Source organism: Scatophagus argus, chromosome 19 (assembly GCF_020382885.2).
Source record: "Scatophagus argus isolate fScaArg1 chromosome 19, fScaArg1.pri, whole genome shotgun sequence".
NCBI classification, from domain to species: domain Eukaryota; kingdom Metazoa; phylum Chordata; class Actinopteri; family Scatophagidae; genus Scatophagus; species Scatophagus argus.
The window spans coordinates 3,429,010-3,442,689 of record NC_058511.1 but is presented as its reverse complement, the minus strand read 5'-3'; the positions used below and the strand labels follow the sequence as shown (position 1 = coordinate 3,442,689).

Genomic DNA, 13,680 nt, shown 5'->3' with positions numbered 1-13,680 from the left:
GGGACGAGCTGCTGTCTGAAAAGCACTGCTCTCCTGGAGAAGTGGAGCTCGGTATGTGCAGCTGCCATTCAAATATTGACACGTTATAAAGTCAGAAATGATAAGCAGGTGACTCAACCTGTAAGGTCAGGCTGCTCGCGCTCTTAATTTCCGTGTTTTGGCAGCATTACTTTGTGTTCTCACAATAGACTGTTAAACAATAGAGTTCAGCTAAGAAACTTTTGGAAAGTTTAATTCCAGTCGTAATATGTGGAGCATTCAGAGCTATCAGGACTGTAGGTTTTAGTGATGGCCGTTTAGAGACAGCATTGGGCAGCAGAGTGTACTGTGCTTACTGTAGGTAATTTTGGTATTTTTGACTAAAATGATAATGTGAGTATCCAAATAGACAAAACAACTCGTTCCAGCTTCTTAAATGTATGAATGTTGCTGTTTTGCTCCTTTTCCTTTGTTAAATGGAGACGTTTTGGGCAAATGAATTGATAATTTTTTGATAATTAATTGTCAGTACAGTAATTTCAAGCAAGTTGACAAGTTGCCAAATATCAATATTTGCTGCTTATTTGTGTTAAATTTTAGTATATTGAATGAGGTAACATTTGGTGTGACAGAAGAAACAATGTAAAAACACTATATTCACACATTTCAAGACTAAGACAATTAATTTATTAATAATCAAACGTTTCAAGTGTGTGCATTGCCTGAATGTTTTTTTTTTTTGTTTCTTCTTTGACTCTTTGTCTTTTTTTCTGTGTGTGTGTGTGTGTGTTATTTATTCCCCATGTTGCAGTTATAAATGGGAGGCCATCGACAAGGATAATAAAGTGAGCTACACACTAAAGCTCTGTGAGTCTTCGCCGTCGACCAGCTGTGGGCCAGGCGTTGCCGTCTGTGCCAGGAACCTCACCACCAACACAGAGCAGTCTGTCGGTGAGTACGTTCCACTGGGGCACAATTAAAGGTTTTGCAGTTACATAAGACATCTGTCATCAGCCAGGTGTGGTAGCATCATGGCAGCCTGTCGGAGAGATTATGGATGGTGATAATAAAGAAGTAAAAAATGGACATCTTGGAATATTATGTTTTGGGGTTTTTTTTAGGTTCTCCTCAGCATGAATAAAATATTGCATGTGTGTGCAAATCAAGTTTGTTGCTATGAGTGTCATAGTGTCCACAGATGCTAGTTCACCTGGAAACAAAGGCTAGAAGGGACAGTTGCAGTGCAGCGAACATGTTGTTGCTTACAAGTCGGTTCAGAATTATGTGACCTGATGTGTTTGCACTTGACCGCGCCTTAAAGGGAATGGATGTTTGTTCTTCCTGCTTATCCCAGTGAGAGGCTGGTTCTCTTTTAACAGCACAGGTAAATGTTTTCCAGTTCTGGTGTTTTGTTTTCTTCCTGGGGAACATTACAACATTTTTTTTTCTTTTTTACAAGATTCAGATTTACTGCTGTCATTGCTGTACTTTGAACATCATTTCAGTGGCGTCTTGTAGATCCAACCTGTGTAAAGTTGCAGATTTCAGCATTAAATATGATTTTTGCAGGAGCTATCACCACGTTACCTTTGTCCCAACCAGGAGACAAACTTGGTGTAATAGCAGGAAAGATATTGATATCTACTTCATTTGAACCTTGTTTCGAGCAGCACTGGATAAAGGAGTGTTGTGTTTGGAGCAGGTGTTGGTCTTAACAGCCTGATATGGCACCCAGCCCATAATGCTGCTCTGTTTTAAATCCTAATTACCTGGTTCATGTTTTTGAATAGCAAAGTGCATGTGAGCTGACGTACTGTTGGCCCTCTTTGATGCGTTTCATGTGTCTTGTGACAACCACTGAGCAGAACATTTCACAGCCTTTTAGTGGCACTACAGGAAAATAAATCCACACCCAAGAGGGGTTTTGCCTTCTTGTAGCAGTTCTGCAATTGTTTTGGGCACAGTTTGGCCACACAGGAGACACGCTAGGCTGTCTCTGTGTGAAGCATGAAATTAGCTTTGAATTATCTGGCTTAATCACAAGAAGTGTTTTCATTTCTACAGCCGCTTGAGGTCATCGTCACATAAACTCATACTGTCTTTGGGCATTTGGTGAAGCGAATGATGCTGTCATTTTTCTGTGAAAGACGGTCTTGGTTTCAGGTTGTTAACCCAGTTTCAGGCCCGACCTTTAGTGAACAGAGACGGCCCTGATCTCCAGTCGGTAGCTGGCATAAATTGATTACTCTAAGGAGGAGGCTGTCACTGCCTGCCACTCCCCCATAAGCCAATTTAAATGGAATAATATTATGAAAAATAACAGCGCTGAATCCATCAGTCGTTTAACTGAGTAACTGAAAATAAATCTTTGGTAAGTAATTGCTTCCTTTCTGTGTTTTTATATAATTTTGAATTGAAAATTAGATTGTACCCCATATTTCAGGCTACCAGGATTTGCTGCTTTTCTTTGCTGAATTTAAGACCAGTTAAGTTTTGGGTGACTGTTTTGTGTATGTGTGTTGCTGTTTTTTTTTTTTTTTGGGGGGGGGTAGTTTCAGTTTCTCAGGTCTCTTTGATTTTGCTCACAACCTTTCTCAAGAAGACAGGCTGCCAGACAGAGTTATTTCAAAGTCCTGCAACAACAACTTGTCCTGTAGTCTGGGGTTTTGACCTTCTCCTTGTGACAACTTTATTTTTGGTAGCTCTCAGTCACAGTGTCATCAGATTTCTGAGGGTGATTTAAAAAAAAAAAGAGCCTTGTTGCTCATTGATGACTCCTGTTGTTGGAAAAGTGTGTTTCTTTATGTGTGTTCAGTCATTTTGCAAGAGGAAGCTCACATGCGGAACGTGAGAGAAGAAACAGTTTGGTCAGATGATTTACAGTTTTAATTGTAGCGGCTGACTGATCCCATGACCCAGGAACGCATCATCAAGCATAAAGTCTGCTCTCTCGCGTTACTTCAGACTTTATTCATGCAACCTGCTTGGCTCTCCTCACGCTTGCTTCCTCAAATGTGAATGTTTGGAGTGACGGACCAAAATGCCAGTTTAAAACAACACGAAGCTCAGCAGCTGCAGTCGGCTTGGATTCACGTCTTTGCAATGAGTCAGATTTTTGTTCCCATATTTTTATTAAAAGATCAACATTATGGCTGCAACAAACAATTATTTCATCCGTTAGTCTCCTCGTTGCGTTTTAGGTTAATCATTTTTTTTTCTATTAAATGTTTAAAAATCGCGAAAAGCACCAGTCGCCAAGTGAGTGTCCGAAAGAGAAAATCAGTTTGCTATCACATAAGACGAAGGAGAGCTCCAAATCCTCACATTAGTAAATGTTTGCTATTCTTTCTTGTTTATTCACTTTGTTGTTTAATCAGTTATTAAGTAGCGGTTGATTATTTTGCTTTTGTTCAGCTGCAGTAATATACAGAACAGTAAAACTCTTTTACCTAAGTAAAGTCTAGACTGCAGGATCACATTTGCCTCCGAATTATAAAGGATAAAGAAAAGCAGCAGCAGTGAGTGAGTCAGCTAACCACTTGATTTGGTGATCATTTTCAGCTTCATCCAATCAAAATATCCAGAGAAATGTCAGTGAAACAGCGTCTTTCGTGTTGCGTATTTGCAGGCAGCCACAATGCTGCCAGGATATGACGGGGCTCAGAGCTGCTGCAGCGCAACAGGCTGGGACCTGAGCAGCGTGTCATCCGAATGATTCAAACCGTTCTGCCCCCTGTAGTTCACTTGTTTTCGGTGTTAGTAGGTCACTGTGTTGTTCAGTTACATTCCTTTATGGTTCCTCTGTGATAACAGCCCTGCCACAGTCGGGAGGGGGGGAGGAGGGCAGAGCACTCAAACACACTTCAAAAACACATGAGAGTTTCTGTTTGTTCTTATACTGACTTCATAGAAAGATTGGTGAGGGGTGGTTTATGAAAGAAACTGAAACGGAAAGAAAGCAAAAGTGGCCGACTGGATAACACAAGCACGGTTCATTACGAAGGAATCTGCGTTTTTCAACGCTTTGTCAGGAGCAATATTTGAACAATACATTGTTGAAGCATTTTAGTCAGTTTTTAGAGAAGATTTTAGAATTTTTTTGACACATTCTCAGACGCCCACAGTGTTTTATCTGGCTGACCTGCTGCAAGTTTATTTTTGTACTTTATTTCATTTTCCCACCGCTGTCTGTTTACGCTCACATGATAAATGAAGACTCTGTACTGACAGCGGGGTCGCGATGTTACGACACAGGGGTTTATCGTGTGTTTACAGAGCAGTGGGTCGGTCGAGGTTGGTGGGTTAAGATGTTATTCTGCCAGGCTGTCTGCTACGGTAACAGACAGGAAAAACCAAGTCTGAGAATGAGAGCCTGTGCGTCTTATTACACAATTATTAGATTATATAATCTTTTTATGACACAAACAACAGGTGTTTCCAGCCCCTCACCATGACCTCTATAACACTCAGACATCATGGCTTCATGTAGTCGTATGTAATTTGTGTATGATTCTGTGGTTTCATCACTTTATGAGTTGCACTCATTATTGTGGACATTTTGAACGTGAGTAGAAGTCCACACATGTGGCAAACAAAAGCCTTGAACAACATATCAGTGGTTTGTAATTGACTGTCTTACGTGTGCAGGCGACCTGTCCCTTCGGAGGCTTTCTGACAGGGTGCTGGATTTCAACAACACACAAAAATGTCCCGGAAGCAACAACAACATTCAGACCAGCATCAGCTTCCAGTGTGGGAAAACCATGGTGAGACTCAAACACACACACACACACACACACACACACACACACTTGTTTTTAAATGGATGATTTGTGGTGATTTCCAGGAGGGTTTAGTCTAATGTGTGAGGGACATGTGGTGGCCTCAAGGTTAGAGAAACAGGCTTGCGACTGGAGAGGTTGTCAGGATGAATCCCAGAAGATAAATCTGTGAGGACAGTTGGCACAGTTCCCACATCACCATTACCCTATCATTAATCAATAGCTGAGTATTTCTTATAGATTGATTTGTTCGAGTCTGTCAGTTAACGCCTGGTCTACATTGTCTCTTCTGCACATCAGAAGCTTATTGTTCAGCTGTGGAAAACCTGAGGAGTTGAAGATTTTTTTTTTCTGATCAGGAAGATCAGTACAAGCCAAAACTGACTTGTTTTAGGATATTTGGCCAGGTGATCAGGTTTCAGTAGCCTAGATTCAGCTGTTGATCGAGTTGTTCTGCAGATGAGGTTTAATGCACGTCAGCAGTGATATTTGTTACGTGCTACAAAATAATAAAAAATGCTGAACTTTGCACGAGCTTTAACTTCCACCATGAACATGCACTTTCACTGTTGCGCAATATTGAGCACTTGTTAATGTGTGCTGTAGGGCTGTAGTCAACTGAAATTCTTTTTGTACTTGCACTTAATCTCTGGATAACTAAAAATGCTCTAATTTGGCTTTGATGCAGCCGTCGTTCTCTGATCCCACTCTCTCTGCCCTCGCCGGAGGAGCTGATGGACCATTAAGACCATTAAAACCATTCAGAAGTGCTTTTCTCCACGTTACAGTGAAACTAGAAATTGTCCGACCGGGGAGAATTTGTAATTTGCGTTTTCTGCGTGATGACTTGGCTGATGTTGGATTGAAACAAAGATTAAACTCCTCTCGTCATGTTTCAGCTTTCAGTTGACTCATATTTCCATGAGTTCTTTTCTCTGAAACCAATAGTAAGCAGCTGTCAGCAACATTTTCAAAGGAACTGAACCTGTGAATAGAAATAAAGCTGAAAAATGTCACCTGCCGTGTATTTCTGCTCACTTGAGTCCATAGTGTGTGTCTGCGGTTTCAGGGTTTGACACAGTGGTGGGTTGACATTAACGTGTCATTTCCTGTCAAGTCTCGAAGATGAGTTTTCAGTAGAGGTTAAGTTATTAAGTTAAGCATTTTCATAGCAGAATTTTTTTATGAAACTCATTTTGGTATGTAAAAATACTAAACTATGAGAACCTTGCAAGGGCGCTTATTTGCTTCTCCCGAAGAATGTTATTGCACAAGTAAGCAAATGAGACGAGTTGTTAGGGTCTCTTTCATTTGTCTTCATTTTAATAGGAAAAAATCTTTTTTTGAGTTACGTCTCTGTCATGTGGAAAAACAACAAAAATCTGGATTAAAATTGCGAAACGTTTGGAAAAAAATTTTCGAGATTTTAGAATTTGCTTAAGAGAAATTTGCATTGCTTACGTTCATATTTATTTGCTGCTGCTTCTCTTTGTGCTTTTCTTGGTGTGTTTGTGCAGGATGTAAGACCACCGGCAGAAATGCTGTGGGAGGTGTGTGAAGAATAAACACAGCAATGCGAGGGTTCATAGTGTACTTTTTGTTAGCATTTTAGCCTTGATAAAGCTCTAACTCTGGGATTCTCCTGAGGCAAAAGTTCGGCCTTCGTGCTAAATGGTCCCTTTATTCGCCTGTGTGTCAAATGGCTGCCGTCATGTCATTTATTGTTCCTTGGCCGCTTCCTCCACAGCTCTGTAATGTTTCCGTCTCTCACATCAACGTGAAACTGTCGGTCTTACTCATGTTCCTGTGTTTGCGTACCACAGGGGACCCCAGAGTTTGTCGCTGTGTCGCAGTGTGTGCATTACTTTGAGTGGAGGACCTACGCCGCCTGCAAGAGTGATAAATTCAAACCACACAAAGAGGTACGTGGTGGAACATTGGCTGGACGGCTCGGAAGTGTTGTGATGCGTGTCTGTTCTTAGGAAAGAATGAGCCGGAGAGGCGATGAAGAGGAGCCGAGCCGTCTTCCCACTCTTGTGTTTATCAGAATAAAAGTCGTGTCACATGTTGTCACAGCGAAGCAAATAATGCGAGCAATTGAGGTCATTAAACACAAACCGGCTGTTTTAGCCACAGACTCAGAAGAGAAACAGGCTGATGTGTTTGTCAAAATACAATCTTTGACCTTTTCACACATTCACGTAGGAACAAAGTGTTTGATGTTTTTTGTGCTTTTATAAAGATTTAATTAAAAATGAATAATATGACTGCTGATCTTTAAATAATTTTGAAAAAATCTCTAATTGGAAGCCCTCTAATAGTATTAAAATTACTTCTCGTACCCTCACAAGGTACTACATTAACTGAGAGTTTATTACACGTCAGAGGGGACTTTGATTACATGCTGGCACGTTCCTACAGACCTGTTCAGTGTTGGATAGAACCAGGATGTCCCAGCAGGCAGTTTTAAGGAGGGTTTTCTTGATTTTTCAGGAGCATCTGAGAATAACTTCTAGCGTTTTCCTCTATAAGTGTAACTTCGAGTGATGATGAAAACATGTCAGTGCCGCAGTCCGACGCTCCTTCCTCTGTTGTCCAGGTGCCCTGTTATGCGTTTGACTCGGACGGTAAGAAGCACGACCTCAGCCCTCTGATCAAATTAGGCGATGGCTACCTGGTGGACGACGGTGACGACAACATCGACTTCTATATCAACATCTGTCGAAGTCTCAGTGAGTACCTGCGGGAGAAGAGCTGATGATTGGATGAATAAGTGTCTAGTAAATCTGAGCTGGTGATTGTCTATCGGGGAACTTCTGCAGCACCAAAGCTTCAGCGTTGCTCCTGTCAGTTGTATTTCATACACAAACATACTTTTTTTTGGCATCACCTCATATCCTTTGTCATCTTCTCTCAGACCAACCAGACAAATCCTGTCCTGAAGACTCTGCAGCCTGTCTGGTCACCAGTCAAGGCTCCTTCAACATGGGCTCTCCCACCAAACAGCTGGAGCTGGTGTCCAGTGACAGGTATCTTCATGATGGGTGCTTCATGAGAGACTCACATCTGTCACCTGACGTGCCTTATGTTTGAATTAGAATCAGCTTGACAGTTGTCCACACTGTGCTGACGTTGTGTCTTTATTGTCCAGACAGAAAACTTTATTGCACAGCGTTTATTGTCACCAAATAAAAAGACAGTTTTCCTAAATGTTTTCACACGTTTCTTGTCCCCCCTCAAGACTGAGGTTACAGTATGAAGTCAGTGTTGGTTCGTCTCCTCCGGCCTTATGCAATGGGCACACTCCTGCTGTCGCCATCACTTTCATCTGTCCGTCAAGTAGACATTCGGTAGGTCACACACGCACACACACACACACACACACACACTCTCATACTCTCTGTTTGATCTCAGCCAGGTTTTTAGCCAGAAGCTTTACTAAAAGTGTCATTTTGCTTCTCAGAGCAGCACTCCTAAGATGACGGCCGAGCTGAACTGTCGTTACGAGGTGGAATGGGTGACCGAATACGCATGTCACAGAGACTATCTGGAGAGCCATACTTGCAAACTGACCAGCGACCAGCATGACCTGTCCATAGACCTAACACCTCTCACGCTGAGCTGTAAGTAGAGGGGCCAGACTCCAGACAAGACCTGTCAAGGATTTGTTGTTGCATCTTTACATTTTTATGCTTTCTTATTTTCTCTTACTTTGAAATGCTCACATACATAATTTTTTTGTGTTTGATATGTGCTCTGGATGCTCTGTTAGGAAGTGGTTAAATAATGTCTTGAACACGTCCTCATTCCTCAAACTGGTTCTTACATGGTAGAAGACCACACAAGCGCAGAAGCAGTTATTTCTTCCTTCTGGAAACCCCAGCTAGCCAACTATTGACACATGAAACTAAGGTTAATTATGCTTAATAAACATCTGTTTTTTTAAATGAAAATAAAGCTCAAACGTTCCTTCCCTCTTGCATTTTCTGCAATTCCCTTTTCAGCTCATAGGCTCATAGTGCTTTTTATATCACATTTAGAGGAAGTAGCTTTATGAGCAAACTAGGCTGGCCTTCCGGGTTCCTAGCCAGCTCAGTGTTAGTAACAGAAAAAGCCTTTTCCACATGTTATTACAGTCTGTGCTCCGTCTGTGTGTGCTGTGGGGTAGGCCAGGTGCTGCCCACTGCTGGCCCTCAGAGGCAGCAGTAACTCCAATAGTTAGAGTACAATAATTTGTTTTGTGTGGTAATTCACAAAATTAGTTATTTTTATATGTAAAATTAAAATGCACAACTTCAGTGACCATTTCCATGTTGGAATATCACCACATTTGTGTTTTTCCACTGTCAGCTCGTTCCATCGGGACGCAGGGACACAAAATTTATGAGTTTGAAACAAAAATGTAACGTGGGAGACAACCCTGTGCCGGCAAAAGCTATGATGGATTCATAATAGCAGGCAGTGTGTCGAATGTGGTGAAATCTCATCATATCTTGTCTTGTCACAGCCAAGTCAAAAGAGAGACATGCGGTCCACTGAGACTCACAGTACAGTGATGATGATGATGATGATGAGTCAGCCTAAACCTTTCTGTGCCATTTTGTGTTTGTAGCTACAGATCATCCGTACTATGCACATTCCAATCCCAGTGGTGGGAGTGAAAGCTACATCTACTACCTGAACGTGTGCGGAGCGGTCCCCACTGACGAATGTGGCGACGACAAGTTCATATCGTCCTGCCAGGTGAAGGAGTCTGGAGACGTGAAGAAGGTGGCTGGAAAATATCAGAACCAGACACTACGGTAATGTGTGAATGAAAGCCTGCGTGAGGAAAAATACTGCCTTAGCAAACACTGTAATCACAACAGCTTGGACAGGAAACATCCAATAAGCATTTAGAAATTTCTATTTTTGATACTTCTAACTGTGTTTTTCCTCTTCTGTCCGTGTTTGTCTTTTCATCTGTAGTTATTCAGATGGAGATCTGACTCTGATCTACCCGGAAGGCACCACATGCTCCTCCGGCTTCCAGAGAATGACAATAATCAATTTTGAGTGCAACAAGAACGCATGTGAGACAGACAAGTGTTCGCCCAGTGTGCATGTTGTCTCTTTGGCACCACCCAGTGGTAGCATCAATAATTACATTGTAACAGACAGCAAGAGACACGCGATTTGTATAATCTCAGAGATTAACCACAGGGACATGAGTAATTTTTATTTTTGCATTAAACTAATGAACCCAAAGGAACATTACATTTACAGGTTAAAATAAGAAAATAAAATGTGACTGACTCTAATATTCTACGTGTATATTAGAATCAGGATATTGGTATGGTGTCATTAAAGTACGACAAATTGTATTTTTAATACTTTTATTGAATTGTATTTTTAAAACTTTTAATGTCTCACGGGGAGGCTGAATGATTTGTGCATTCTTACTGTCACTTTGTACAGTTTCAAGATTGTTTCATTAAGTAGTTTGACAGGTGGAATCGTGTCAAAACATTATTAATGTGTGTCAAACTTTGTTAATCCTGAATTCATGGCTCGTGTTATTTTCCACAGCCAACGGTGGACGGGGGAATCCAGTTTTTTCTGGGGAGACAGACTGCACTTATTACTTTGACTGGGAGACGGCTTTCGCTTGTGTCAAAGAGAAGGAGGATCTGCTGTGTCGAGTCCGAGACGGCCACAAACACTATGACCTTTCACCCCTCACAAGATACAATGGTGAGTTTAACAGCTCGCTGTCAGACTGGGGGGAGGCAGACTGTCTACTGTCACTGGTCATCTCATTTTATTTATCAACAGGGCTTTGAGACTGGCCCCTTTTCCAAGCTGTTTGTCCTTGCTAAATGTGTACAGCTGAAAAATCACCTTCCACTCTGTCTCTGTGTGTTGCTTCAGGGTCAGATGTCAGCAGGAACTGGGAGGCGGTGGATGCTCAGTCCCCGAAGTCGAACTCGCGTTTCTACCTGAATGTCTGTCACAAAGTCATCCAGTCAGGAGCCGCTGCTGGCTGCCCGGTGAATGCGTCCATCTGTGCCGTGGGTAAGAGTCTCCTCGAGGATGTGAGTTTGCAAAGACGGAAGGAATTAGACCGTTTCAGGTGGCATCAGGGTGTAGGGAAGTCAAGCTGTAGTTTTAAAAACTTTGTCAGATTGTGAAAATCGTGTCCCTCTTCAGGTAAGGACCAAAAGGCCATCAGTCTGGGCAGTTTCCTCTCGTCTCCTCAGAAGAGTAAAATAGGAAATGACATCAGACTGGTTTATACCGATGGAAGTTTTTGCATCAACAAAAAGACGAGGATCCAAACTATCCTGACCCTCAAGTGCAAACCAGGTAGGTTGAACAGAGATAAGTAGCCATGAAATGTATTTCTCACTGATCTTTTCTTCTCCCATTTCTGTTTGACTGTGATATTTCTGTTGCTCGCCTTACATTTTTCTTCTTTCGTCTACTTGCAGGAGATCTGGAGAGCGCTCCCATCCTCCGTAGCATTTCGTCTGACGGCTGCGTCTACGAACTGGAGTGGTACACTGCTGCCGCCTGCGTCCTCTCGAAGACGCAGGGAGACGACTGCAAGGTGGAGGATGTTCAGGCTGGTGAGACGCGTCTCTAATTCCTCTCTTGGTTTTAGGAAACATTTGTTACACTCACAGAAAAGAAGCAAAACCTTCTGTGAGGTCGTTTCTCAGCTTCCTCAGCTCTGCCACCTGGTGGCGATTTCCAGATCTTCAAACTTCCACTCCTTTATGTCTTGTGCGAGTTGTTGAACTCACATGGGGATCATTAAAAAGGCTACCTGATTTGTCCTGCTGCATTCGTCCCAGCAGGCCAAACGCTGCCGAGAGTTGCCTTTGACTCCCCCAGTCCTCCTCTCTAACTGGCCTCTGTCGCTCCACAGACCTCTCTTTCAACTTGTCGCCTCTCTCCAAAGCCAATGGTGGCTTCTACAACCTGACCAGCGGCAACTATGTCTACTACATTAATGTGTGTGGTCCTGTCCAAACTGCCAGCTGTCCTGAAAAGGCCGGAGCATGTCAGGTCGAACAGAAGTAAGAACAAGCCCTCTACGTTCAAGCAGCATGAATTTCCTTACAAGCACAATCTTATCCCTGCGCATTAGTGTTAAATCTGCCTGTCAGTATGTGGTATGTTCGCATGTCAAATGAATTATGATTTTTTTTTTCTTTTCTCCCTCATCTACTTCAGGTCCTGGAGTCTTGGGGAAGCGAACTCCCGTCTGTCGTACTACGATGGCCTGATCCAGCTGACCTACAGTAACGGCTCCCAGTACAACGACGAGCAACACACTCGCAGATCCACGCTCATCTCCTTCCTCTGTGACCCTGATGCTGGAGCTGGACAACCCGATTTCCAGGTAAACTGCTTTCATACTCTTTTGCCTCATCGTTGTAATTTTTCAATGAGTGGCTGCACTTTTGGAAATTTTCTTTATGGGTCTCCATAGTTGCCGTATTTTTCACGTCACCTGAAAAAGCTCTGCTCATCTATAAACTTTACTCTTGTCCTTATCTCATGAATCCAGGTGGAAGACAAGTACACGTATAACTTCCGCTGGTATACATCCTACGCATGTCCTGAAAGGCCTCACGAGTGTTTGGTGACAGATACCAAGACTCTTGACCAGTACGACTTATCCAGGTAACGTGTCAGTCCAGCATGAGACGTTACTGTAGCTGACCAGCTCCTCGTCCTCCTCTTCCTAACTTTCTACTTGCTTTCTTCTGCCTCCAGCTTGTCACGCTCCACATCCAGTGGCAACTGGGAGGTCATGGATTTGTCGGACCCCATGAACCGGAGGAAGTATTACATCAACATATGTCGGCCTCTCAACGCTGTACCGGGCTGTGACCGCAGCGCCTCCGTCTGCCAAGTGAAGTACATATACGAGCAGGTCTGTAACAGCTGGAAACACTATGTGGAAAACACAAAGAAAGAGAAATAGGAGTGATTTGTGTGCTTATGCCCACAATGTCTCCAGCACTGTTCCTGTGACTGAGATCGTTCACTTGTAATGTGTTGTGTTACGAAGAGGTATATCAGATTTTTCCAAAGGGCGTGTGTGCTTCACATTGAACTCAAACCCTCCTGTGATAATTCTCGGTCTAGTTAATATTTTAATGTCCTCCTCCATTAATTATCCTCATTTACAGTTTTGCCTCGGATACTCAGTGTTTGTTTAGTTCCCGTCTTTAAAAAGGGCAAAGTTGCCAGTGTTCACCGAGTTCATATTAAACAGCCAGTGAATGTGATAGCTGATGAGAAACACAAATCTCTGGCTGAAACTTGAAAATTTCCCTCAGGATGAATCTGAGGGAAGAAAGCTGCTCAGTATGCACAGTGAAATAAATGTGTGTCTTAAATGAGATTCAGCAGCTGTTCCCTCTGTCCTCAGGGCTCCTCGAAGGAGGACGTGTCAGTCAGCAACATGGGGGTTTCCAAGCGGGGGCCGATCATCGAGGGCCGGGACAGGCTGCTGCTGGAGTTCACAGACGGCTCTGTCTGCATGTCGGACGGCCAGAAGCTCGCATACACAACACGCATCCACCTGGTCTGCTCCAGAGGATCACAGGTGAGTCTGGTTCAGATAGTAAAGTGGCGCACAGCCCCCTCCCCCCCATGTGTCTGAGATGTGACTCCCTTTGTGCTCCTCGCCGTGTAGTCAACAGGCCTTCGGTTCTTGATGCTCCAGAACTGTACGGCCACGTTCAGGTGGGAGACCAGGGCGGCCTGTGCCATCACCACCACCAAGAACAATGTGAGTTAACCTGTTTTACTGCTTGTTCTCATCTCATCCTGGTTAACTTATTTATGCTCAGGGATAAGACAACAATTTGGAAAGATTGAAACAAACAAACAAAAAAAAAGTTTGGCTCAGATGATTTATTTG

The 13,680-nt window shown here is 43.0% G+C and overlaps 1 protein-coding gene across 1 annotated transcript in view; it reads left to right on the top strand.

The window, feature by feature from the left end:
• Window positions 1–13,680, top strand: part of igf2r (insulin-like growth factor 2 receptor) — a 32,870-nt gene that overhangs the window by 881 nt on the left and 18,309 nt on the right. The window contains exons 2-20 of the mRNA XM_046373383.1: window positions 791–930; window positions 4,627–4,745; window positions 6,584–6,682; window positions 7,360–7,492; window positions 7,678–7,789; window positions 8,002–8,110; window positions 8,224–8,383; window positions 9,373–9,562; window positions 9,729–9,832; window positions 10,329–10,493; window positions 10,671–10,814; window positions 10,950–11,105; window positions 11,231–11,368; window positions 11,671–11,821; window positions 11,979–12,147; window positions 12,316–12,431; window positions 12,525–12,684; window positions 13,186–13,362; window positions 13,453–13,548. Of these exons, the coding sequence (XP_046229339.1) occupies window positions 791–930; window positions 4,627–4,745; window positions 6,584–6,682; window positions 7,360–7,492; window positions 7,678–7,789; window positions 8,002–8,110; window positions 8,224–8,383; window positions 9,373–9,562; window positions 9,729–9,832; window positions 10,329–10,493; window positions 10,671–10,814; window positions 10,950–11,105; window positions 11,231–11,368; window positions 11,671–11,821; window positions 11,979–12,147; window positions 12,316–12,431; window positions 12,525–12,684; window positions 13,186–13,362; window positions 13,453–13,548 (2,638 nt within the window). The remainder of the gene's footprint in view (window positions 1–790; window positions 931–4,626; window positions 4,746–6,583; window positions 6,683–7,359; window positions 7,493–7,677; window positions 7,790–8,001; window positions 8,111–8,223; window positions 8,384–9,372; window positions 9,563–9,728; window positions 9,833–10,328; window positions 10,494–10,670; window positions 10,815–10,949; window positions 11,106–11,230; window positions 11,369–11,670; window positions 11,822–11,978; window positions 12,148–12,315; window positions 12,432–12,524; window positions 12,685–13,185; window positions 13,363–13,452; window positions 13,549–13,680) is intronic.